At 43.3% G+C, this 27,583-nt stretch overlaps 2 protein-coding genes across 2 annotated transcripts; both read left to right on the top strand.

The window, feature by feature from the left end:
• The first annotated feature begins 13,800 nt into the window (after positions 1-13,800).
• Positions 13,801-17,401, top strand: LOC147637897 (pentatricopeptide repeat-containing protein At3g53360, mitochondrial-like). The gene is made up of 2 exons (XM_086799733.1): positions 13,801-14,334; positions 14,703-17,401. The coding sequence occupies exon 2, from the start codon at positions 14,938-14,940 to the stop codon at positions 17,023-17,025; it is 2,088 nt and encodes a 695-aa protein (XP_086655859.1). The 5' UTR covers positions 13,801-14,334; positions 14,703-14,937; the 3' UTR covers positions 17,026-17,401.
• A 7,403-nt stretch (positions 17,402-24,804) lies between these two features.
• On the top strand, positions 24,805-25,869 carry LOC147637896 (uncharacterized). The gene has a single exon (XM_086799732.1). It carries the CDS (start codon positions 24,820-24,822, stop codon positions 25,693-25,695), a length of 876 nt encoding a protein of 291 aa, XP_086655858.1. The 5' UTR covers positions 24,805-24,819; the 3' UTR covers positions 25,696-25,869.
• Positions 25,870-27,583: the final 1,714 nt, after the last annotated feature.

Raw genomic sequence — 27,583 nt, 5'->3', positions numbered from 1 at the left:
ACCTTGCTAACAGCATCTAGAATTTCTGCTTCAGTTTTCCTGAAGCGCACTTTAAGCCCCACAATTTGTCATCGCAGCAAACTGATAGTAGATTTCTCTTTATCTAGGGTACATAGAGCACATTTGATAGCTTCTTCTCTTCACCTGTAGTAGCTGCCACAAAAGATATGGTTCCAGACCCTTCGATTGGACATTTAGCATTATTCCCAATAACAACACTGATGGGTTCCTGCAAAGGCTTCTAGGAACTATACCAACCCTTCTTACTGGTCATGTGTCGGGATGCTCCACTATCCAAAATCCATGAATCATCAACTGGAGCCTGACCAAATGAACATACCTCTTCAATGGCGACCCAAAGTTCAAACTCGATCTTGACATTGTTGACTGACTCCTTTCCCTTCCATGAAGACTTTAAGGTGCCATTCTTCTCATCAACCTGCTTCTTTCTACAGTCTTTGACAATGTGACCCTTCTTGTCACAGTAATAACAGCTCCCTTGAAACTTCTTCTTCTTTGGCTTCTTCTTCTTCTCATCATCAGAAGATGTCGTGCCTTTGCCTTTAGCATTGGCCGAAAATGGAGCATCACTACCATCATGGGTCTTCAGCCACATCTCCTCCCCAAGTAGCATAGCACTAAATTCTTCAAATGATAAAGATGGTACTCTAACCTAAGTGTTTAGTGATGTAGCCAAGCCGTCATACTTTTGTGGAAGAATTCAGATGCACCTCCAGGCCAACTCCTTCACTAGTGTGTGTAATCTGTTGAGATATCGAGCTCAACTAGTGCTATAGGCAGACATTGATGACTCACCTGGGTGTGATAGCTTCCGCATCTACACCAGTGGCCTGGTTGGTGAGATTTATGGGTGATATGCGGCCAATGGGATGACAGGTTGTGTGACAGCCATTTTGGATTACTAAAGACTAGCATAGTTATAGCGCCAGCTCATTTAGTCGGGTTCACATTATGAACCGACCGTTGTATATTATAGTAGTTGAGTACTAACCCATATAGTGTGTACTCTTATCTTTATGTTATGTTGGTTGCGTAGAGAAAAAGAAGATAGAAGAAAATTCAGCTATCCATCTCTCTCTTGTGTGTGTGTGTTTTCTTGCTAAGGTTTGAAGCTCTCCCTCTCCCCCACATTCTCTTTATGGTATCAGAGCAGCTTGGTTCATGTGAGAGCTAAGGAGGCAAGCAAGAGGCAAGAACAAGCAAGGAAGGAGCGCGGTACGACACGGGTAAGAGCACCATCATCTCTTTCCCCTTCTTGGTTTAGGTACAACACCCCCTCAGTAGCTCTAGGAGCTACACATCTCCGATTGAGGAGCTGTCTTCGCGGGAGCGAAGCTACAAATGTTCTTTTCGATGGATTTTTTCAGCCAGATTTGCGTTTTGAGCATGTTACAGGCCCCGTTTCATCTCTACAAGGCATTTTCGGGGCAGTTTTCTAGAAGTTCTGGTAGAGAACTATTTCTGCTCGAAATCTGGTTACTGCAGTGCAGCAGTGCATTTTGAAAGTGCAAACAGGGTTTGCACATGTATTGTTGATACTGGGTGTATGTACATATACTCTGGTCACATTTGGTGACACAGGCTATGCTGAAGTACCGCTGCTACACAACATTTACAGGAGATACTGTTGTATTACAAGTTGCATATACAGAAGAAGTCTATTTGCAGCTTATTTGATTGCTGAGGATTCTTCTTCACAAAGCAAGAACACATCAGAACAGGCCTTCTACTCTAATTCAAGTAGAGGCAAAGGTAGAGGCCGTGGTCGAGGCCAAGGTGGTGGCCGACAAGGAAATTAGAATTTTGGACAACAACAATCCAATGATTCACAGCAGCAATCATACACAGGTGGAAGAGGCCAATCTAGAGGCAAGGGGAGCCAAAGAGACCGAGGTGGTTGGCAAAGAAATCAAAATGAAAATAGCATAGAGTGCTATTACTCTGGCAAACGAGGACACATGGCAAAGGACTTTTACAAAAAACAGGATGATTTGCAGCAAGGCAACTATGCATCATCTAGCAAACATGGAGGTGATGATAGAAGTGAGCAGCTGTTTGTGATGCAGCACATGCTTAGTTCCATAACAGGGGATGTGTCATGATCTCAAGATATATGGTATGTGGATTCTGGCACCTCTAACCACATGACCAGTCATGTTGAGTGGTTTAGAGATATGTAGAAAATGGAAAAACCAGGTTATGTAGAAACAAGTGATGATATTGCGCATGTTGGTAAAGTGCCATTGTCTATGCAGGATGGCAAAATGAAGTACTTGGCTGATGTACTTCATGTTTCGAATATTACAAAGAACCTAGTTCTATTGGATAGATGGTTAAGCAGGGTTTGCAAGTGAGGTTTAATCCTCAAGGATGTTTTGTGGAAGACTTCAAAAATAAGTGTCGCTTGGTTGCAAAGGGTAACATAAATGGTAGGATGCTTACTTTGTATGTGAACATGCCTGAGATAAGCCATGTTTGCGCATGGAACAGGTGTTGTTGCAGATATTAACATATGGCACAAGTGCATTGGTCATGTGAATGTACAACGACTGAAGTCTATACAGGCCCAAAATATTGTTAAAGTTTAAGGTTGACGGTATGCATAAGGTATGTGAAGCATGCCAACTTGGTAAGCATGCCAAACATGCTTTCCCACATGAAAAGCATGTCAGTGCAAGGCCATTGGATGTCATACATTCAAATGTATGGGGACCGACCAAGACTGCAACAATTGTAGGTTGCAAGTACTATGTTACATTCATTGATGACCACACTAGGAAAGTGTGGGTTTATTTCATGAAAGAGAAAAGTGAGGTGTTTGCTCACTTTTAGAGATTTAAAGCCTTGGTTGAGAAATAAAATGCTCACTTTTAGAGATTTAAAGCCTTGGTTGAGAAGGGAAGAGGCCTGCAAATAAAATGCCTAAGATCATATGGTGGGGGAGAATATTTCTCCAATGAGTTCAGCGATTTCCTAAGAAAGCAGGGAATCAAGAGGCAGTTTACATGCAGGTATACTACACAACAGAATGGTGTTGTAGAAAGGAAAAACATGCACATTGCAGAAGTGGCACATGCCTTGATGGTGGCTGAAAAGAATATGCCACATTACTTTTGGGCAGAAGTAGTAGCAACTGCTGTGTACGTTATGAACAGGACACCCACTGCAGTTGTTCATGGTATGACTCCTGAACAGAAGTTTACAGGCATAAGACTGGATGTGTCTCACTTGAAAGTGTTTGGATGTATTACATATGTACATGTTCCTAATGAGAACAAAGTTGGATCCAAAGGCAGAGAAGTGCATCTTCATTTGGTTATGCTATGGAGCAAAAAGATTATAGATGCTATAACCCTACCACTCGTAAGATGCGAGTAAGCAGAGATGTTGTCTTCGATGAGATGAGTAGCTGGTATGCACCAGTAGTAAAGGTAACAGAAGATGTATATGTAAGAAGTACTAATGTTACACCACATGTAGAGTAGCAATCACAGGTGCTGAGTGGACCTGGGGAGTCCTCGAGTGGATCCAATGTTAGCCCATGGTCAGTAGCCCATGGTCAGGCAGGTTGAGGAATGATGCAAGTACACATGTATCACGGAAAGGGAAGGAAAAGGTAGATCAACCTTTTGTGCCTGACCTGTCAACAAGTCACTCATATGTGGATGGTGACTCTAGTGGCCCTGAGCAGAGCCTTTATGAGAAGCTTGGCATTCCATCTATGGTTACTCCTGGTATAAGGAGAACCAAGGCTGTTTTGAGGACACCTGGCAGTGATCTAGGTGTACGCAGGTCTACGAGGGTTAGATACCCTGTTGACAGGTTGAGATATGATGGATATACAGCCCATCAATATGCTTACATGGTAAAAGCAATACAAGAGGTTGAGCCCACTTGCTTTGAGCAGGCAATTGGAAATAAGAAATGGAAAGATGCCATGGATGAGGAGATGGCAGCATTGGATGCAAATGCAACATGGGAGTTAGTGCCTTTGCCTAAGGAAAAGAAGGCAATTGGATATAAGTGGGTGTATAAAGTCAAGCACAATGCTGATGGTTCAGTGAGCAAGTACAAGGAAGGATTGGTTGCCAAGGGCTATGCGCAAACTTATGGCATAGACAATAAGGAGACATTCAGCCCGGTTTGCAAGAATGGCAACTGTGAGAGCTTTCATTACTATGGCAAAGGGTTGGTCTCTACATCAAATGGATATAAAGAATGCTTTCTTGGTGATTTGCAAGAAGAAGTGTACATGATGCAGTCACCAGGTTATGAGAGATGTGTGCAAGTTATGCAAAGCCTTGTATGGCTTGAAGCAGGCACCCAGAGCATGGTCAAACAAGATCAGGGAGTATCTTGTTACCATTGGATTTCAGATATCCAATGTAGATTTTTCACTATATGTGAAAAAGACTATCCAGAATGTAGTAACAAGCTCTTTCAATTCAGAGCTCAAATTGTCACTGTGATGTTGTCGTTTGCACATATCCAAAGGTAGGTCGCTTGAACCATTCTCCACATCAGCCAGTTTACCTTTAGCTGTAGATAGATTTCTCGTGTATACTTCATTCTGCTGCATTATATTTACTAGCATGGTCAAACTGCTTTGTTCGACAAAGAGTTCATCATTTGATCTTGCATTTTTCACTAATTGTAGTGAGTTTCTAAGAGTTGAAACAATATACTGTGTTTGATGATCTTTATAATATGGTGTAATATGAGGATTGTTGAAAACCTCACCCATTATTCCATCCATACACTCCTTATCAAAACCTGCTGTCATCTTTATAATGCAATTTACAATCCTAGATGCAGTCTTTTTTATCTTTTCATAATCGTGATTCGAACAATTTGTATCAGCATGTGCAAGAAGTTTGAGTCTCTTCCTCTATGTATGTTTTCTTTTTAACTCATAATTTTGTATGACTTGCATTTCAAGAGAGGTGGAGACATGATGAGAAACTCCAAGCTCCAATGGTCCTTCACCATACCCAACTAGGTATTTAATCAGCAAAGAAAGGAGGAAAAGAGTGCATAGACTGGAAGGGAGGGAAAGAGGAAAACATCGCATAGATTGAAAGGGAGGGAACTGTAGGAAAGAAAAAAAAGAGTTTAGAGGTTGAAAGGGAGGGAATGAGGAAGAAAAGGATGCCTTAACACTAAGGGGAAAAGAGTGTATAGATTGATAGGAAGGGAAAGAGGTTTAAACAATGGACACACATGAGGGAAAGACTAACCTAGGAAGAAGACATTGCCTTTCACCAAATGATGATGATTGCACGAGCCGTGAGAGAGATAATCGTGGGTCCCATTGGAAATGCGTTTAAATAAAAGCTGACGAGGATTACTTCTTTACTTTAATTTCACGTTAAAAAAGTGCTATATAGCAGGCCTTCTTTCACCCCATAAGTGCCCCCCAAGGTTACTTATATAGCAATAACCTAACTATTATTGGTCCTTAGTCTATTTATAAAGCCTTTGCTCTATTTATAAGTTTTCATAATTTATTTTAGGCTTTTGCTCTATTGATAAGTTTTCCTACTTTATTTATAAGCTTTTAGTCATTATCAACCCTAGGCTATTAATCATAACTCTTAACCAATCTAGACCTCATTGCTCTAGCGCCCTTAACCCACGTGTGAACTCTTCAAAACCCATACCCCAGCTAAGCCCTAACCCTAACTTGAGTTAATCCACGTCCCTAGCCCTAACCTTAGGCTTGTCATGCCATCACATACAAGGTGCATTGCTCTCTTAGGACTTTTTGCCCATGATTAGTCCCTCCCACTAGAGCTAGGTTGGGTAGGGGTGTAGGCTAAGTAAGGTAGTTATGCATTAAGGGAGTGACAAAACCCCTTTTGACGAAGTTAATGACAAAAGTGTTTTTTTGTTCGAGTCAAAGAACAAGTCAGGCTGCCCCTAACCATGGCTCGAAAAACAGGGGGACTTGGGCTCGACACCCCCCTCAGGACTCGGGTCATAAAGACCCCTTACTGATGGGATCAACGGTGGAAACCCAACCTCAGAGGTTGGGCCAACAAGGGCCGTTAAATCTCCGGCACCTTTTTGTAAACTCATACATCACTACTACGCACATTCGTGCTTTGGACTGTCGGCGGCAAAGCCGAAGGCGACCAGATTAGTACATGTGCAAGCTCCTGCAGAGCAGCCAAGTTGACGACTCACATACAGTCTGGTCTATTGGGGGGCCAGATTCAGCCCACATGTCTCCTTAGCTCTATTTGGCACGGGCATGGCCAAGGGGGATCAACGATGGAGAAGGTTTGGGGGTCGCATCTTGACGCGAGGGGCGTTGATCTTGGCAGCGGGCGCCAGTTGAGTAATCTCGGGGCCAAAGTAATCTCGGGCTGGGGCAGGCGGGGGGTGGCGAATCTTTTCGAAAAATAAAAAGAATTGAATACATTGGTATAATTTTGAAAAATTTGAAAAGAGTCCATATTTCATTAAATGATATTTATTAAACATCATTACATGGACATAATGCGAGCCGCCACTAAGTAATCTCGGGATAATAGTAATCTCGGCCCATCGTAATTTTGGGAGGACTTCATTGACATTATACTCTCTCTCTCTCTCTCTCTCTCTCTCTCTCTCTAGCCTCTCTCTATAGCCAATACATTGCAGAAAGTGGGGAGGAGAAGAACATTCTATTATCTTATTGGATCTAAAGATCAAACTACCACTTGCATTAATCTGTCAAGAAGGTATTTCTCTTAGCTTAATCTTTCTAATACATTGAGCTATACTTTTGGTTACAAGCATTACCAAAAAACACCTTGTTTTGACATGATTTGATCTCGAATGTGATGTGCATTATCTTTAAACAATTTATAGTTTAGCATATTGATCAATTTGATAATGAAATTCTTTGTTTTGACATGATTTTATCTCCAATGTGATGTGCATTATCTTTAAACAATTTATAGTTTAGCATATTAATCAATTTGATTGTGTATGTATTGATAATGTAGTCTTAATGTCCACAACGATGGGTTGGCTAGTTGGAGATGAGGATAGTGATGATGCAAGTACTGATGATCTAAACATTGAAGACCAATGTCAAAGTGGTAACAACCATGATACTACAACGGAAGTCTCAGAAAATTGCAAGGTTGTATGCGATCCAAATGAGCATTTATCCCGTATATATTTCTCTTTTAGTGAGGAGCTATATAACTTAATGATAAGAGTGCTACAAGATGATGTGTCCATAAGCTTGGAAATGCTAAAAAGTCATGATGATAGAGGCATGCTTAATTTGAAAAAGTGGCAAAAAATGAAAGATGAGCTTTGCTTGGGAGAGAGAGAGGATGGTTCTCTTTGTATTTGTTTGAAGGGGCCATTTAAGTTAAAGATTACATGTATTGAGGAGTGGGAAAGCATTGTGAAAGCTGCACACTGTGTCAAAGGCTCAAGAGAACACAAAAGTGCAAATGCCACGCTTGAAGCGATCAAGTCAACATGGTGCACTGACATCAGAAGGCATGGAATACCCTCATCTTACATCAAGGAGTTTATTAATACATGTACATGTAATCGTAGAAAGAGTCAACAACTCCCTTTAATTAGGCATCACAAATGGGATCTAAACAAGGAGCCATCATATGCTATACATACAAATAGGGCTAATGTGGACATGCAATTGAAGAATATAATGATAGAGCATATGGTGAGACTAGTCATGGTGTGGTCATCAAAGAGACACCACCCTTCCAAGGCTATGGTGGACTACATGTGTCATAGAGGAGGTGGACCTAAACGAAGTGGAAAAATTAAGAGGTTACGTACATGCAAGAAATGTGGATGCACTTCAAAGTGCAAGTGGAATACATTGACGGCAAGGATGAAGTGTGTATTTTCATTAATCCAATCCATACAGGACATGAACCAAGCACAAGAAGTGACTTGTATCACTTGCCAGTTCACCCATCTGTTATTGAATGCTGCATGGAAGATTTGTTTGATGTGGGAAGCTCTCGCCATGTTGCAAAAATGTCCTTATCTAAAGAACAATATCATATGGAGAGAGCATCTACTCTTGACTGTGCTATCTATAGGTTCTTCATGATTCCCAAGGAGGTTTCTTCATTGTCATATCGAATTCGCACCACTGAAGGTACTTTTCTTGATCTTTGTTCATGATTAAATATGATAAGATAGTTAAGAATGATCATTTGTTTAATGAGTAAATATTGTTAGATCACATAGTAATTATTTGAGTGCACCAACATGATGCAGGTAAGGTTTCAAAAGATGATTGGGAGTCAATGTACATGGAGGCTTTAGCATTGAAACAACAACAAAAGGTAGTGTATTCTAAACTTCATAGTACTTTGGAGATCTCTACCATATGTGTTGCATCTTGGTATATCACACATTGTTGTTATGTAGGTGTTATATTGCCAACCTTATAATCCAAGTGCAAAGGATGCCAAAGATAGGCCATTCATCTTGGTTTTGCAAGATGACTGGATGTTGGAAATGGCTTTACGTTTCTCTAAAAACAACTCATGGGCCATAGATAGCACTTTCAAGACAAACGTATTTGGGTTACCCTCATATGCTGCAATGCTACCAAATCAACTTGGTTTTGGCATACCAATTTGGTTCATGTTGTGCACATGTGATGTGGGAGCCCACCATGAAGTCATTGCCTTGGAGTTGACACTGCAGATTGTTTTCTCTAGAATGGGTCATGTCCGTCCTACCGCACTTGTTATTAACAAGTCGTCACAACAAGAATTAGAGGCTATACTCAAGGTGGTGAATGAAGATCCATATTGTTGGGAATTTCAAGAGAATGGAACAATGATTGAGATTGCATGTCACGTCTTGCTATGTTGGTTCCATACCAAGAAGGCTTGGGTTGAGAATATTCTTCCACAGGTAGAACTAATCCATTTTATAGTCAAGCTTATTTATATTTATATATTTGTGGTATATGCAAATGTTGTTTGTAAATTCAGGTTCCAAAGGAGATGAGAGATGACATGTATACTTCAATGTCAAACCTTATGCATTCAGTTACAGAGGATGATTTTGAGGGAAGGTATCAACTACTTCTACAGAAGTATTCAATCCAAAACAATGTCATCCGTTATGTTACAAACGGTTGGTGTGGATGGCCAAAGTTTGGATGCCTTTTCAACTATGGAAATGTTGACACAACAAATTTGGTGGAGCGGCTCTGGCAATATATCAAATACACACTCTTGGAAGCTCGTATAAAATGATCCATTTTGGATTTAATTCATGCACTTGTGGGCGATTCAAAGACTGGCAGCTCACATGGGTGGAACCTTACTTGGTTTCTTTAAGCAGAAGCAAGAAATAGGTATATGTTTTTGACTTGTTTTTTGTGTAGCTTGCTAATTGTTTAAATTTATAATCTTGCTCTTTTATTCTCGTGTGATATCTGATTTTGGCCGATTTAGCATCAAAGGATCATAAAAAAAGCACACTTTAAAATTGCTTGAAGGAGAGAAGATTCTACGCCGATATGAAGTTGACCCATCTTCTTTGCAAATTGTGAATGAAATGACATTATTATTCAAGGTACAAAGTAGCTCAACACCAAGTCAATGGTACCATGTCAGTATGCAAAGTAACTATTGTGATTGTCGAGATTGGATTAGTGAATGCAAGCACCTTTATGGCATCCGATTAATAGTTATGCGGCATTTCTCTCATTTGCATTCTATTCTTCCAATAATAGACGATGCACATGAGATGGTGTCTCCTCCAATGAATGACATATGTGATAAGACAAGTCCCGAAGAGGAGATATTTCAATGTATACAAGAAATTAAAAACTCCTTGTCATCAATCCAACAAGGAATACCTAAGAGAGGTGCCAAAGAAATGGAATTTGTCTTGCATCAATTGAAGCTGTCTAAAGATACTCTTGCAGCATCATTGGTGTCTCCAAGCCAAATCAATATGCCAACTCGAGGGAATGTGCGGCAAATCCAAGCAAATCCAAGCAAATGTAACCAACACTCGACTTAGGCATGGGGAAGCACAACCAAATCTCATATCACCAATAGAGATGGGTGTGCAAGGTTCCACTTGCAAACCCAATAAGCCAACACATCAAACTGGCATTCTTAAAAAGAAGCATCAACGTGGTCGACATTGTGTACATTTTGAGAGAAGGCCTCGAATTTGGTGTCCACATTGTTGCACCAAAACGTTGCTAGTGGATTTAGCAATTACTATCTCATGTCATACTTGTCATGCCTTGCTACCTTTGAGCAAGAGATATGGCTCTACCGAAGGACTAGCAAGGAGGTCAAAGTTTGCAATGATGCTAATAGTTTTTACTGTAAAATCACTTCTTGCAAGTATGGTGACTTGCAAGATGAAGAGCGGTCATTCTCTTTGATTCTTCCAGATGCAAATGAAATTCATAACATTTTTGCATCTCAAGTAAGGATCTTGCTCATGTATACACAACACATCTCAACCGAGTTATTGTTACGTTAACTCCCTTGAAACTTTTCAATAATTCAAGTTTTTGGTGTTTTAAATCTCTTATTTATACAGTCAGTGGTACTTATGCAGTTCCAGATTACTTTCACAACAATGCACTCAGGTCTCTATTATACAAAGTAATCTCGGGCTGTGAAATTAATCTCGGGGACCCAAGATTACTTTCACAACCCGAGAATGAAACGGTGCACTCAGGTCTCTGCTGTAAAAGTAATCTCGGGCTGTGAAAGTAATCTCGGGAACACGGTGCACTCAGGTCTCTACTGTAAAGGTAATCTCGGGCTGTGAAAGTAATCTCGAGATTACCTTTACAGCAGAGACCTGAGTGCACCGTTTCATTAAGTAATCTCGGGCTGTGAAAGTAATCTCGGGAACCTCGGGTTGTGAAAGTAATCTCGGGTTCCCGAGATTACTTTCATAGCCTGAGATTACTTTATACAACATTGTAGTTTAGGTCAATAAACATAATTGGCAATAGAGTTAATAGTTAAGATTACTTTTACAACAGTACACTCAGGTCTCTGTTGTAAAAGTAATCTCGGGCTGTGAAAGTAATCTCGAAAACCCGAGATTACAACCCAAGATTACTTTTACAACAGAGCACTTAGGTGTCTGTTTTATTAAGTAATCTCGGGCTGTGAAAGTAATCTTGGGTTCCCGAGATTACTTTCATAGCCCGAGATTACTTTATACAACTTTGTAGTTTAGGTCAATAAACATAATTAGCAATAGAGTTAATAGTTGAGACTACTTTACAATAGAGGTAATAGTGTGGTTAGTAATAGATGCAAAATCTCATACAAAAGATATCGAATCTCATATAGAAGATGTAGAATGTCATAAATAAGATGTGGAATCTCAATGACCGTCTCTTTTACAACACTTATGGAAAAAATATAAAACCCAAAACCATAACTTGCGTTTGACAAGATTACATGAGCCATGACTCATACAAAAGTTACAAAATCTCATAAAAAAGATGTTGAATCTCATATAGAAGATGTAGAATGTCATAAATAAGATGTGGAATCTCAATGACCATCTCTTTTACAACACTTATGACAAAAATATAAAACCTAAAACCATGACTTGCGTTTGACAAGATTACATGAGTCATGACTCATACAAAAGTTACAATATCTCATAAAAAAGATGTTGAATCTCATATAGAAGATGTAGAATGTCATAAATAAGATGTGGAATCTCAATGACCGTCTCTTTTACAACACTTATGAAAAAATATAAACCCAAAACCATAACTTGCATTTGACAAGATTACACGAGCCATGACTCATACAAAAGTTACAAAATCTCAAACAAAAGAGGTTGAATCTCATATAGAAGATATAGAATGTCATAAATAAGATGTGAAAGTCTCTATGATCATACAAAAGATGTAGAATCTCATACAAGCACCCACATCATCATCTAGCAACATATGACGTCTCATCTACTGCGCATGGCTGTCTCCAACATACAAGTTTGGATCCAGGATCACAGGCCACCCTTCAACCTTTGTACATCCGCATGTGCAAACCAAGCTTTTGAAAGCTGAATACAACATATCAAGAAGGTAAATGCATATGACAAATTATCCATAAAACTAAAGAACATAGAGAGATAAATGAAACTAAAGAACATATAGATGAAAGCTTATACCCAATTTCTAGGCTTGGAATGTTGTAACCCGCCCTTAATCAAAAACCACATGGTAGCCATAACATAATATCCACAATTGTACCCATCAGGTTGTTGAGGAATCTTGTACAGAAATTATAAAACCACATAAGTAGAAAAGTAGTTTTGTTTTCTATAATAGCTAATTGTTAAATGGTAAACATACCTCCACTGTCGCGGTCTGACACAACGTATCTGGATTCAAAAGCTCACTCTGTACCACAGGATGAGAAATATGGCGTGCTAAAAATGCAAACACCCTGCAATAATAACATAACCTCCATCTTAACAAGCTTGTGGGATTACTTCTTTACACAACGTATACAATAAAATACTAAAAGTAGATTTACACCTGTAAACTTGTGGCAAGTAATCTGTCAAACAGTGCATAGATAAGAAATCAAAAAATAAGATTGCACTTTGCTCTCTAGGTAGCCCATTGACACGTTGAATGTGTCCATTGTAGAATGCCAATAGGGTCCAATGAGATCTGTATCATTACGATTAGCAACATTCAACATTCACTATACAAATGAAGTTAGCAACATTCAAGATTTACAATTCCCAAGTGGGCTTACCTATCAATGATCGGGAAAAAGGTGAACATATACCTCCCGAGATCTGGGGTCCCAAAGAAATTTTGAAGTGACACATTATCAACTTCAAAGGACATAAAGGATAACCATAAGCTGTCTACGAACCACACATGATCTAGCACATTATTTGGCAATGTGTACTCCATCCACCTATATGAAACTTCTTTAGTAATAGGACACTAGCAATACAATGGCTTAGCCATCTCGTGTATATGAAAAGTGTCATAAATCCATTCTTGTCATACCTTGGTCCATTCCTCTATTCTATTTTCAAACAAGCAAGGCTTCTTATCTTGTTAGTCTTACCCTCTTGTGTGGAAGGTGTTCAACACTTTCTCAACTTTACGTATAGTCCCTACCCCTAGAAGGTGTTCAACATTTTCTCTTTGACTTTACCTAGTCCCTTTCCCACTACCATTTTTAAAAGGATGGATACTAGAATCATTTCTTCAAGAAGCACTCGTTTTACTTATCTCTTTTATTAAATGCAACTAAGGTTCAACTTGTTTTTTTAACTACTCCTCAATCCATTTTTTAAATATTGGCAATGCTCTAAATCATGTGTGACTAGCAAGTATCAAGTTCTCTATATCTAACAAATTATGGTGGTAAAACTATAAATAGACTTTACCAATACCATCCCAATTGTCATCTACTTGTCATGTTGCATGGCTCACACTTGACAAGCTTGTCTAATTAATATTTAAGAGAACGCCTTCCTTTTTTCTATTATCCAAAATCAACTTAACCATATTAGCATTACTCAAAATCATGTGAGAATAGTAGGTATCAAGTTCTCCATATCTAATAAATTTGATGGTAAAATTGTAAATAGACTAGCAAGTATCAAGTTCTCCATATCTAATAAATTATGACGGTAAAGCTGTAAATAGACTTTATCGATACCATCCCAATTGTGATGTTGCCTAGCCCACACTTAGAAAGCTTGTCTAATTAATGTGTTTAAAAGAACACCTTGTTTGCAAGTCAAAATAAACAATTGTACAAGTGAAAAGACCAAAACAACCTACCTAGGTGACGATCGAGCGCAATCGAAACTTTCGGCGGCAGCCCTGCCAGGCCTGAGATTACTCAACGGCGATCTGGATCAATTGCGATTACTCCCCAAACAATCTCCACCGTGGATCCCTCTTGGCCATGCCCGTGGCAAATAGAGGGTCTGTGCTCATTCGATTAACAATAAAGCAAATACGACCTTGGGTAGGGGGACCTTCTTAGGATTATCGGGACCAAATCTGTACGGTTCTATCTTTCTCTTGCATGAAAGTGAATGAATGTTTTATCTGCAATTCTTGCAAGAAGATCCTCCAAGCGTGTTACATGTGGACAGCACTTCATGGATTTTATGGAATCATGGGCCAGTCCTACAGGCCGACTAGATGTCCTACAAGTCGACCAGCCTTCAAGTACCTATGTAAGGGCAGGTCGAGGGTCATTCATGGCATGGGAAGACCAGGTTTGCAGAGCCAGATCTCTAGGCGGCAGACAGACATCAAGCAAGCTGTCGGTAGGTTATGCATTGTAGCAAGGTTTACACAACATATATCAGTTCAGATCGGAGTTTGGATCTGCGTTTCATTGTATATATGCATTCATGCAATGTACAGTAGTTTATGTCTATTGCCATTGTTAAAGTGTACTTGCTGTTTTTTGTGATTAGCGTTAACCTTCAGTTAATCAGTGTGTAATTAGCAGTAATCCATGTTAGCTTTCGACAGTCATGTTACATGTATGAGTATATATGCATTAGGGTGGATGTTGCTTCTTTGATTTGTACTAAGCTTGAGAACTCAATGCTTGCCGGAGCTTCTGTACATTTTCATATAATGTAACTTTCTTCTCACCAAACTTAATAATAATGCTCCTTATTTACAGACAGAATCAATGCTTCAGTATTGCCACATCAATGTGGGTCAAGCGACCCTGCTTTGTTTTACCGACTTTTGGGAGAAAGAATCATTAGCGCTCATACAAGAGGACCAACTTGAATTTGCAACTTCTGGCAAGGATCTTCTCTCTTCAAACCTGGGATACTGTGGGTAATCTAGATATCAGTGATGCGTTAATCTACTAGATACTTTCGGATGTTTTTCCCAACTTTTTAAAAGGCATGTTGGGACCACACAGGCTGTCTAAGAAAATGCAGGAGGCCCATCATCAGGTCATTGGCAGCCTCTCCTCTTTCCCTGTCTCAGGTGATTGTAGAAAAGTCATGGAAGAGAGCCATTGTGGAGATGTTTGTGGGGATTTGAAGAAATTGTGCCAGAAAGGACATTGGGAAAAGGCATTGCACCTTTTGGATTTTAAAAAACAGCAAGATGCTCGCTTAAATTTATATGAGGTCTACTCTATTCTTCTAAAAGAGTGCTTGGAAGTAAAGGCCTTGTCAGAGGGGAAGCAAATCCATGCCCATATCAGAAAAAGTGGGTTGAGCCATAGCATTACATTGAATAACATTCTCCTTCACATGTATGTCAGGTGTGCTAGCATCATGGATGCCCAAGAAGTTTTCAACAGCATGTTGCATAAGGATATTGACTCATGGACTTTGATGATAGGAGGCTATACCAAGTCTGGGCATGTGGAAGAGGCTTTTGAACTCTTTTGTCGGATGGAATTCGAGGGAGTGAGGCCAAATGGAGTGACGTGTGTTAGTATCCTTAAGGCTTGTACCACATCAACAAGGCTTATGAAGGTCCATGCCTATGTCATAGTTCTTGGAGTCCACCCAAATCTTTATGTAGGAAACACCCTCTTGGACATGTATTCCAAATGTGGCAGTGTAGATGATGCAGTCTATATGTTCACCCGGCTGCCTGTGCTCTCTGTGATATCATGGAATACAATAATCGCAGGCCATGCCCAGCATGGATTCAGTGAGAAGGCATTTGAGCTTTTTCAGGATATGAAGCTTACGGGGCTGAAGCCGGATGAGGTCACCTTTCTTAGCATCATAAAGGCATGCACCAGTAATTTAGGATCTTTGAAGCAAATTCATGTGGAAATCTGTTATAGCGGCCTAGAATCAGACAGTTTTGTGGCGAGTGCCCTCATTGACATGTATGCTGTCTTTGGAAATATGAAATATGCACGCATGGTATTTGAAAGAGTACTCTTGCGAGATGCCCCCTTGTGGAACAGCATAATTTTAGGCTATGCTGAACATGGTGATGCAATGGAAGCCTTGAATTTGTTTGTTGAAATGGAGCAGCATAGAATGGTTCCTGACAAGGTTACTTTCCTAAGCCTCCTGAAGGCCTGTGTAAGCCTAAGATATCTGGCTATGGGCGAGAAGATTTTTGCTCGTATCACGCAACGTGGACTTGAGACATGGGCCTTTGTGGGTAGTGCCCTTGTTGACATGTATGCCAAATGTGGAAATCTAGAGGATGCTCGCCATGTATTTGATAGTATGCCTCAGCAAGATTTGGTCTCCTGGAATGCTATCATTGCAGGATATTCCACACATGAACGTGCTAAAGAGGCATTCACTTTGTTTCAGAAGATGGAAAAGGAAGGTGTGAAGCCGGACAAGGTCACCTTTTTGACCATTCTCAAGGCTTGTGCGAGCTCAGGAGCTTTTGAGCAGGGCAAATACATCCATGCATGTATTTTTGACAATGGATTTGACTCGGATGTTTTTGTGGGAAGTACTCTCATTGACATGTATGGAAAGTGTGGGAGTGTGTATCATGCACGTGAAGTATTCGACACTATGCATAAGCGAGATGAAGTCTCATGGAGTGCCATGATTGCAGGATATGCCCAGCATGGCCATGCGGAAGAGGCTCTTGAACTCTTTTTGCAAATGCAAAGGGAAGGTATAGCCATGGACGATGTCACCTTTGTGGGCGTTCTGACTGCATGTACCCATGCTGGTCTAGTGGACAAAGGTTGTGAGTACTTTGACTCCATGAAAAAAGAACATGGTATAACACCAACGGCTGAAGTTTGTGCATGTATGGTTGACCTACTGGGACGAGCAGGGCGAATACAAGAGGCTGCGGAGTTCATCAAGGAAGCAGAAATCGAACCTACTGCCTCAGTCTGGATGGCCATGCTTAACGCTTGCAAAATTTTGGGTGATGTGAATCTAGCAGAACATGCTTCACAGAAGATACGTGAGCTAGATCCGCACAGCACTGCAGCTTTTGTGCTGCTTTCTAATGCCTATGCAACAGCTGAAAATGTAGGCTGATTTAAGGGCGACAATGAAGAGCAAGAACACACACTTCCAATAGGCTGAGAGATATCACACACATCATCTGAATGTTGAATTAAAAGGAGTCAAAATTTAATGAGTGCCGATTAGCATATACATGGGGACTCAATTTGATGAGTGCCGATTAGCATGTACATGGGGACTCAATTTGAAGGATTACGTAAAGGAAGTCAAAGGTTTGATAATGGTTATCCACATATCCCTTGGAGCCCTGATCTGCAGAGCCCTTGTGCTTTGCGGTGAGCTGCTTTATTGCTAAGTACACCAGCTGCTTCCAGCGTGGTCACAGTATGAGTTGATCACAGCGTGTACTTAAATGGTTATTACTAAGTTTGTTTTATCTACTTCAAAACTTGAAAGGTTCTTACAGTTGGGGAAGTATTACTTTGTGCTCCATTGTTCATCAGAGGTGAGAATCTTGTGGTCTTGGAACACAGTTTTGACACATGGTGAAGAGAATCTCTTGAAATTAGGGGCATGCTGCTACACTCCATCATTGAGCAGTCAAAGGTACTGTTATTTTCATGTTATGTTTTTTGCAGCTACTCAATACATTGGGACTTTAACCCTTTGCGCGTACGTAGCTGCTGATTACAGGCCAGTCCGCATTTTGTTCCAATCACAAAAGCAACTGGATATTGGCTTAGGGTGGGGCCACATGCAGTATGTTGAAGTCAGCTGGCTTTTATCAACTGAAGATATTGGCCTACAATTGCCAGGTGGTATCCTTTTTCTAGTGGTGGGTGTTGCATGTGCGGAAGCCTTGTTATACTGATCCACAGCCCTAAGCTTGATTAAGAAAAAGATGTTGATTTAAACATGATTAAGATAGATGAGAGAGAAGGAGAGAGAGTAGGTGTCAAGGTTAATATGGTACAAAAAGGTGACTGTAGTCTGTAATGCTTGTACATAACTTAGGCCCTTGGTCAACCCCTTAGAGGTGACCTCTGACCCCTTCATGACTTCTACTGACTTCTAGGATAATGAAATGATTGAATGAGAATGCTGCGAATGATGCCTTTGCTTATATATATGTGGTCGGCCAGCCTTGAATGTTGTCGACCTGCTGCCTGGACAAATAATCTAAAAAATGCTGCGTGTTATTTAAGGTCTTGCCCACACGTGATGCCCTTCATTTTGTGTTGGTGTTCGGTCAAGACCAGGCACGTACGTGGTTCTAGACGACCTAGTCGGCACTGAAGAGCAGGGACTACTACAATTGTACTGAATGTGACAAGCCAACGTTTGCGCGTTGAGCTGCCAGTTTGCCTAAGCTAGGGAAGTTAGACGTGACTACACGCAGGTTAGTTCCTAGGTCCTTCATGATTCCGGATAGGAGTTAGCGTCCAGACAAGAATGCAATTAACACAGAATGGACATAGAATAGACAAAACTATGTAGTGCAAAAGCCTGAGACCAACCCATCAGACATTCTTCAATATTAGCTTAGACTCTCAACAGTACAATACCCTAGTAATCACTCAGCTCATGAACTCCTGAGCTCAACTATCAATTTAGTAGTCTCTCTCCCTATTCACTTATTCGGGAAATGATCCCCTTAGCTGCTTACATCCATCCGGGTACTACCCTTTTGTCGGAAGCCGTTACAAAGTTGTTACAAAGCAAGAAAGTTTAATCCCTAGTTTGTTACGAAACGGGACAATTTGGGCAGCGGCCAAACGGGCTGGTTGGCCGCCAACACTCGGCGATCACGTTGGATGCTACGTCAGCAGCGAAGCCCATTGTTCCCACAGTTGCACTTAGGCTCTTTTGGCCTAGTTCCTCTTGTAGCTTCCGTTGCATATCTTCCCGTGCCCTCCTCTCTTTTGGCCGAGCTTTGGAAGTTTTGAACCATCTTATCCTTGGACTGCATTTCCTCAGTGTGGGCCTTTCTCATGGCATCCATTTGCTCGGCCTTTTTTATGATGTATGCATTTGCTATTGTCAATGCGACACTCAGCTCGTTTAAGTCCATCTTTCCTCCTTTGCCCCTGGTCACCGTTGTGGGTGTGGTTGCTTCTACTTCTTTCTTTAATGGCTTGATGGTCTTGCCATCTTGCTTTTGCTGTTCTTTGTATTCTTTGATGAGTGCTTTGAGCTTCTCTATCTGGACCCGCAGAGCCGCCTCATCATTTGCTTTCTCTTTCAACTTCTTTGTGGCCGCCCATGCATGCTCCTTTAGCTCATTCGCAAGGATGAGGTCCATTGCCGAGCCGGTCCACAATATGATCTCCTTTCCTTTCCCGTCTGGTTCAGCAGCCGGCTTCTTCCCCTCTCCTTTTAGGATGGCAAACCTCTTTTTCCAAGTCTCCACTTCCTGACAGAGCTACTCATTCTCCTTGTGCAGCTCCTTGTCTCTGCTGGCACCTCCTCTGTTGCTGCCCGCTTCTTTTTCCACTCCGCTAGTGGCTGGTGCCTCGAGTGTTTTTGCTGGTTCCGGGCTTGAAGTTAGAGCCGGATCCAGATTTCCAGATCCTCCGTTTGGATTTCCGGCTCCTGACCGGTGGGGAGTTATCTGTTTGCAGGAAGGTGTGGGTGCTTGAATTACTATTGTTAGCTTTTCCAAATTAGCTCTCCACACCTCCTTAAGGTATTTTATTGCATGACCCTCCCACATTTTGCATCTAGCTCATATACTTCTGGATATTCTTCCGCATCCAACACTGCTAATCTTGCCTCTGCTTTCACCGGCTATATTTTATCTTTATCGGCCCTGTTTTGGACGTCCCTTGTGATTTTCAGGTGCTCTTTGCGGATCAGGGCCACTTTTGCTTCCATTCTTGCTTAGTTTTCTGACCTAGTTCAATTCATCCTGCATCTGCAATGTTTCTTGTTTTTTCCTGGCCATGTTTTCCTTCATCTCCTCCACCTCCTTCTTCATTCCTTTGTTGGCTTGCTGGAGCTCCTTAATTTGCCTTTGCATGTCCTCTAGCTGGCCAGCTTCTGACCTTCTTTTGCGTAGCTCCTCCAACAGAGGTTCTTGTTGGCTCATCGTGTTCTGCAAAGCAGCATCATTCTCTTTGATGATGGATTGCAGCTTTGTCATGTCTTTAAGCCCATCATTCATGCTCGTTGTAGATAATTCAAGGCTCCTTACACCCATTCCATCTCAATCGTGTTCGGAAAGCTCACATGGCTTGGCACCATCTGTGCCGATATGGGTACCAAGAGTTCTGGCTATGTCTTCAGTTGTAGAGTTGCGGTGGAGGTGGCCTCCTATTGTTGCTCCAGTCTCTGGGACAACACAGACTTGCCCACCTCGGCCAAGTCTTCCATTCCTCCACTGGCACCTTCCTTAGAAGTTTTTCCCTTCTTGTTGCTGATCTTCTTGCACCAAACTCAAAGACCCTCTTCTTTCCCTGTCCTGAGGTGGCCTATTCCTGAGACTTTCCAGAGGGCTTTGCACTTTTAGACTTTCATAGGGCACTCTTCTTTGGGCCCTCCTTATCCTTCTCAGCTCCTGGTTGAGCCTTTCCTTTGAACAGTGTATCCAGATATGGCCTGATCTTCGTCTTTGTGTTGAGCCACATAGAAGGGGCTGAATTCCCTCCTCTCGAGGGCAGAGTAATAATGTAAGAACGCTGGAGTTGTTGTAGCTGCTCACCTGCTTTGAAGTTATGCTGGATCTCCTCCTAGGGCAGCTCTACGAACTGCTTTAGGCCCATTTTCTCCAGCCACTCTGCTTGTTTATTTGCATCCTTGTACAAGGTGGACGATAGATATTCAAATTCCACCATTGTGTCAGGCAAGAGATAGTGTAAACCGGCCTCGGTCTTCAGACAAAACCAAAGGGCGGTGCAAAAACAAACTTGCACACAAAACACTTCAACACCATTGAGGACCTAGAAAAGGAAACAAACAGGGGGAGCTAGAGTGCTCCTGCAAATAGTACACGGACATCGATTGGCCCCAAAATGCAGTGGCGTCCCTTGCGGTATTTCTTTAATTGATTATAAGAGCTTTGATTACAATAAGGTTGGAAACTTAGTCATCACAGTAGAACTCTTGAAGCCTGCAAAGACCCTGCATCATGGCTTCATATCCACCCGGCATCCACAAACAAGTCCAGCCATTGTTCACATCAAAAGACTCTCACACATTGAGTCCTGCATACAGAAGCTTTCTCCCATGATCAGGGTTGCCACAACCATCCATAGCCTCTCACCCTATGAACAACATCACACCCTGACACATCCAGTGCTTCTGCATCACAACACAGACTCCCAAACTCTCTCAAAAGAGAACTCTCATCACAGCACAGCATACCATACAGTCGACACACCTGTACCAACCCTCTCTTCCTTCCAAGGGTACTATTCATCTCTGTCATGGATTCCCTGTCCCCTGCCCAATCAGTATAGCAATACCAAACATGTGTCCATTCCTGTACCTTATGCCAGCATATGACCTATCTCCTGGAGAACCATAAACAAGTTTCCTCGAGAAACCTACGACCTATTTCCACGTGAAACCCGTAGGCCTGTTTCCCTTTGAAACCTTTGTCCTGTTTCCATACAGAACCATTCACAGCACCTTTTAACAACAGTGCCAACAAAGCATACATCTATTTACCTGTTCCCTCATGAAACATCTGGAAACATAGAGATCCCCATAACTGTAGGTCCCTCCCTCTGTTCCTTTCCAGCAGGAAGAAAACAATCTGCACCATGAGCACGCAGCCATGCGAGCTTGCATCACTCCCATGCCGAGAAACATTTTCAATTGACCTGTACTTGCAGCCGGAAATCCAAGCACATAGCTGAATTTGCAGCCAACCAAAAACAGCCCATAAACAGTCTCAAAATTGCTCATGTTTGTAGCCGCCATTGCTTTTGTCATATGGGGAGTCTTTGCCCATAAGATGCCTTACTGTGCCATTAAGTGCAATCGAGGATGCTTGTTATTTTTCAAGAGGGGGGTATGTCACGACCCTGTGTTTTTCTCTAGATAGTATGCAGGTGTGCACGGGAACGTGGTGGCCAGTGTGAATGGCATCAGTTTGGAGTTAAAAAAAAAAGGAAACCCATGTGTGGAGAACCCCAAGTGTGAAGGGGACAAAGAGATTTTAATTAAAAAGATTTTATGACCTTTGGTGGCCCAAAAGGCTATTTTGGGGAGGCTACTCTACTCTTAAATTGCGCCTATTTCTCTCTCTTGCTTTTTGGAAAAGGCTGCTGGCGGGCTGCGCTAGAACTCATGCAGGCGCTGCTGAATACCAGCGGCTGGTTTGCTTTTTGGAGAGAGAAGATAGTTGGCTGCCGTACTCCCGAACATACGCGCAGGCGGCCGAGGGCTGGTTGCTTTGGACACACAGGCGGCCAGGGGAGTTGGTTTCTCTGGATACTTAGGCAGCATAGTGCTGAATTGTGCGCCTACTCTAGCTGGCTAGGAATCGGGCAGCATAAACATGTGCGTTTTCTCTCTTAGAAAAGGGGGCTGGACAACAGGTTGGAAGGAGACACAGGGCTGTAGATGGCTGCAGGAAGTGCAGAGCCGTGTGGGTTTCTCTCTTTCCTTTACATACTTGTGGGGCATCAACTTGGTGTTTGGTGGTTCCGAACACATGAACACGGACATCATGTCGATGGCGTTCAATGGATGTAACTTTCAGCTTCTCTTTGCTTTGGTTCACGATTGTTTTGGAAAGGGTTTATGGACTGTTTTCGTGGTAGTGCATGTCGTCAAGTGCATTTTGGGTGGTGAAAAAAAATCATCCTGCACAATAAGGTCACACCGTCACGTCAAAGTGACAAACAACTCTTGCTTGTTCCTGCAGAACCTGCAGCAAAAGTCTAAAACCAAGTGGAAACACGTAACCTGTGTCAGCCAAAAACAAAACCATGCATCATTCTACATATGGCACACATATGCATGACACACATGCATTTGCAAACAATATGCTCCTCAAGATGCTCTACCTACTCTGAAGTAACAGTCTAAGGGTTGCTTGTTGCAAGCCTTACGCCCATGGACATCCCGCAGGATCCACGACTGGTGGTCAGAGTCACACGGGGACGCGGGGACGCGGAGACGGGGACGGCCGGGGACGCGTGGGACGTGCGGGAGACGCCGTGCAACACGGGGACGCGTTCCCGAAACGCGGGACGGGCAGGGGACGTCTCCAACGGCTAGAAACGGGCAGAAAACGGCCAGAAACGGGCAGAAACGGGCGGAAACGGGCAGAATTCCAGCTATAAAAAAAGGCACAGTCTCTATTGCACCCACACTCGTTTCTCAAGCCTCATTGCTCAAGCTTCCAAATCCATCTCTCTCCAAGTTGTGCCAAGTTGTGCCAAGTTCCAAATTCCAAGCCATCTCTCTCTCTCTCTCTCTCTCTCTCTCTCTCTCTCTCTCTCTCGCACCCTTGGGCCTTCTTCCCTCTCTCTCACACTCTTCATCATTCATGGCATCTCAAGGTGAAGGCGCCGCCGCCACATCTTCCGTTGCGGGCTCTTCACGAAGGAGGCCGGCGGTGCACACATGGTCATGGTGGGATGAGGTCCACTACGCTAGTCGTGGAGTGGGCGGTGGTTCAAGGGCATGGAATTGCAAGCTTTGTTCCTACAAGAGAAGTGGCGGCGCCAACAAAGTGCGAGCTCACTTTTTGCACGAGGCCGGTCATCAAGTGCAATTTTGTGCATGTGTTACTCCTGAGAAGCGAGCGGAGCTTCTTGAGAAGCTCAAGGTTTATGAGGTGGCTGAGGCGGCAAAGAGAGGGCGACATGTTGCCGTTGATCCTCATGATGTGGTGAGAGCACGAGAGCAACCGACGCGAATGGAGGTGGAGAGGAACCCAAATCTTGCTTCAAGCTCTCAACCATTCAAGTCCACTCCATCCACATCGGGTGCCTCCATTCCCATCCGCCGTCAATCCACTCTTAACGAGAATTGGAACCCAAAATTGAAGGATGAGGTGGATAGGTCGGTGCTACCACGACCACATTGCGTTTCAAGCGGCACGGTGAGAGTCGAGACTCAATTCTCTTCACTCTTTTTTTTTTTAATGTCTCATGCTTCAAAGCATTTGTCATATTGCCAAAAAAAGCTAACATGCTACATGGTTTTCCTTACTTGAAATAGGTCTCCTTACTTCCGTGAGATGGCCACAAAGATCGGGGAATATGGCCCCTCTTATGTGCCACCTTCATCGGAAAAGATTCGCACCACTTTGCTTGATAGGGAGAAGTTGGCCGTTGAGCAAGCGGCGGCGGATACAAAGGCAACATGGGAGACTAACGGAGTCTCTCTCATTGTAGACGGATGGAGTGACACGCGCAAGCGCTCCATCCATGGAGTGGTGGCCTACTCAAGGGGCAAAGTGTACTTCATCGAGTCACATGATGCGAGTGGCACTGGGAAGGCCGTGGATGTGCTTGCCGCGGAATGGGTGTCCACGATCGAGGTCATTGGGCCGGAGCTTGTGGTCGGCATGGTGGCGGATGGAGAGGCGTCAAATAGGGCAGCCGGGAGCATTATTGAGTCAATGTATCCATCCATCACAGTTTCTTTTTGCATGGCCCATTGTCTCAACAACCTCCTCAAAGACATAGGTGCCTTGCCATGGATTGCACCCACCATTGAGGAGGCTAACCAGCTTGTATCCTTTGTCCTCAACCACCAAAGGCTGCGACATGAGTTCTCTAAAAGGAGCACTCTTTCCCTCCTCAAGTATTCTGAGACAAGGTTTGCATACAACTTCCTCATGCTAGGCCGCTTGTCTACATGTGGCGGAGCCCTAAGAGGCTTTTCCTTAGTGATGAATTTTCAGCCATGCCGCAGTCAAAATTGGCAACAGGGAGAACATGCCGAGATCGCGCCGATGATGCCGCTTGGTGGGAGAAGGTGAAGACACTTGATGCCTTGGTCAAGCCTATTGTTCACCTTCTACGAGTCATTGACGGCCGTGAACCATGTATCGGCAAGGTCTATGAGGCCATGGATCGCATGATCGAGTCACTCCAGCAGCTTGTGCCAGACAGGGCCGAGTTTGAGGAGATCCACTCATTATGTGAGTCCAGGTGGAACTCCTACTACTCCCCTCTTCATGCGGCTGCCTTTGTGGTTGATCCAGAGTTCCAGGGCAGAAAGCAAGAGGCCGACAAGGAAGTAAGCAGGGGATGGCGGATCATTTTGGAGCGCTTAGAGCCCGACCCTACCATCAGGCGGAAGATCAGAGACCAGCTATCTCAGTACAGGACGCGGCAGGGATCTTTTGGATGTTTAGATGCACAGCTTGACCGCCTCAAGATTGGGTCTCCTCTTTGGTGGGAGGATTACGGATCAGATGGGCCGGAGTTGCAGCGCTTGGCTATTCGCATCCTTAGCCAGGCTGTGAGCTCTAGTTGCTTGGAGCAACTTTGGAGCGTTTACAGTCACATTGCCTCTAAGAAGAGGAACCGCCTTGAAGTGCAAAGGGCAAGTGATTTGGTTTTTGTGAGCGCTAACTTGCGCATGCTATGTGCGACAGCAACAGGGAAGGCGGATCCCTTCACCGAATGGGAGATGGCACAGCAGGATCCTGCAGCTCAGGAGCATCTTGAGGAGGTAGAGGAGGAGCCACAGCCTGAGGGGGAGGAGGAGGCGTCAAATGGCATCGACGACTTCGACTTCCAAGCCTCCCGTCAGGCTAGCACTTCAGGAGCTTGAGGCTTGACTCTTGAGCCTTGAGCCATCTCACCTTTTTTGTGCCCACTGCCAATGGCCATGATCTATTGTGATCTATCTAGTATCCCTATTTTGTACCCACTCTTTTTTGTAACCCTCACTGCCCATGAGGCATGTACTTATCTCTTTGTATCTATCAGACTATCAATCACATAATCAGTATGCCATCGATGTTTTATTAGCGCATTTTGCTCAAAATGACTCTTGTTTTTTTGTCTATTCGGTGTAAAATTTTGTTCAAAGTGTGTCTCTATATGTATGACATGCATACAACTCCTAAATTGCTTTTAAAAAAGAGGTTTTTTTTTGCCGTTCCCGACCCCGTCCCCGGGACTGTACTTCCCCGTCCCCGTCCCCGTCCCCATCCCCGTCCCCCGTCCCCGTCCCCCGTCCCCATGTGACTCTGCTGGTGGTACAACATGAGCATATGAAAGCACTCAATGCATCCAAACAATACATCCACTAAGTACTTCCCACATATGTCTCATGACCATCCCGCAAGAGTCACACCTAGTGGTGCATTCATGAACATAATAAAGTAATAATGTATCATACCAACATACATGCATCACACGACACAATCCAGAGTATTATCCAATGTATTCTCAATCGTACCAGGATCCACCGGCACCGAAATACAATAATACCTCAAAAAGTGTATGCATACATGCACAAATTGTAATATGCAGAAGCTTCAGAGAAGGATCGGTACTTCAAAACTCAGAAATCAGCACTCTTTTCGCGACGGAATTAACGCACAAAACTGAAAGACGATGTGCAGAAAATAGAGAGAGAAGGGGGAGATGGAGAGGACACAGTATTGGGTCCCAATTACCCTCTGTAGGGCCCCCACCACGGATGGTGTATTTGCTTTATTAGAATGATGTAAATCTGAAAACAAATACAAAGTACTTGACCTTTTCTTGGCTGGAAAACCTGCCCTTGACCTTCAGTCCTTCACCCCTTTGCGTTAGCAATCTCTTGGCTGTCCTGGCCCTTGAATGCTTGATGCACTTGGTGAATTATGAGATGGAATCATGGATTATGAGCTGGGGTATTTATACTCCCTCTTGTCTCCAGTCGGCCTGTTTCATGAAGCCCCACGACTGTGTCTAATTAATAAAATGTTTTCACACTTGATTAACTGCTGTCCAGCCTGCGCATGCTTCTGGGGCAGCATCCTGGCTGCTGGGCAATCAACGCATGGGTGTGGGACTGCTCCCTACACCTGGCCGACTAGCTGGGTAGGGTATTAGACCCAGTCGGCTGCCTGTCCAGCAGTAGTACAACTGGCCGACAGCCCCTCCAGCCCATGCCTTGGCTGGTGGGCACAATGTGGGCCCTCTGGCCCCTTGGGGGTGGTTCTATACCTCCCCCATGCCCACACTAAGAATGCAAATGCAAATCCTCGCACTGGGGTAGCCCTATGGGCTGGCCCCATCTCTACATGCAAACCTACATGCCTACAGATGCCTGGCATCCAGTTGCAAACCAGATACACAGCACATCTGACATCATTCCAGAGGGAGACTCACAGCGCGGACTGGCACTGCTTCATGTGCAGGACAGTGCACACCTGACCTTGGACTCATGTGCAGGACAATGCACACCTGACCTCGGACGACTGAGATGGATCCCTGGCTGACTCGTCCCGGACTGGGCTCACATGGGACCAGTTCACCATCCCAGGTCCTGCACCTTCTGTACAGAATGTCTACGTGGCATCCAAGTGCGGGATGCACGTGACATCCCCTTCTGCTTAACTTGACGGAAGCTGCATAGCCTCCAAATAATCCGTCAATAATGCCGGATAGTCTTCGAAAAATTCTTTGTTGAGCCATACCGCTTCATGAGTTCCTCGGTCCTGAAA

The sequence above is a fragment of the Cibotium barometz genome, chromosome 6 (assembly GCF_041138505.1).
Source record: "Cibotium barometz isolate CiBa-2024 chromosome 6, ASM4113850v1, whole genome shotgun sequence".
NCBI lineage: Eukaryota > Viridiplantae > Streptophyta > Polypodiopsida > Cyatheales > Cibotiaceae > Cibotium > Cibotium barometz.
Note: the sequence above shows the minus strand (reverse complement) of the source record. Positions and strands in the feature narration are given on the sequence as shown.

What these genes read in the sequence shown, in the direction of transcription:
- LOC147637896 (XM_086799732.1), top strand. Translation starts at nt 24,820, where the DNA reads ATGCCGCAGTCAAAATTGGCAACAGGGAGAACATGCCGAGATCGCGCC.
- LOC147637897 (XM_086799733.1), top strand. Translation starts at nt 14,938, where the DNA reads ATGTTGGGACCACACAGGCTGTCTAAGAAAATGCAGGAGGCCCATCAT.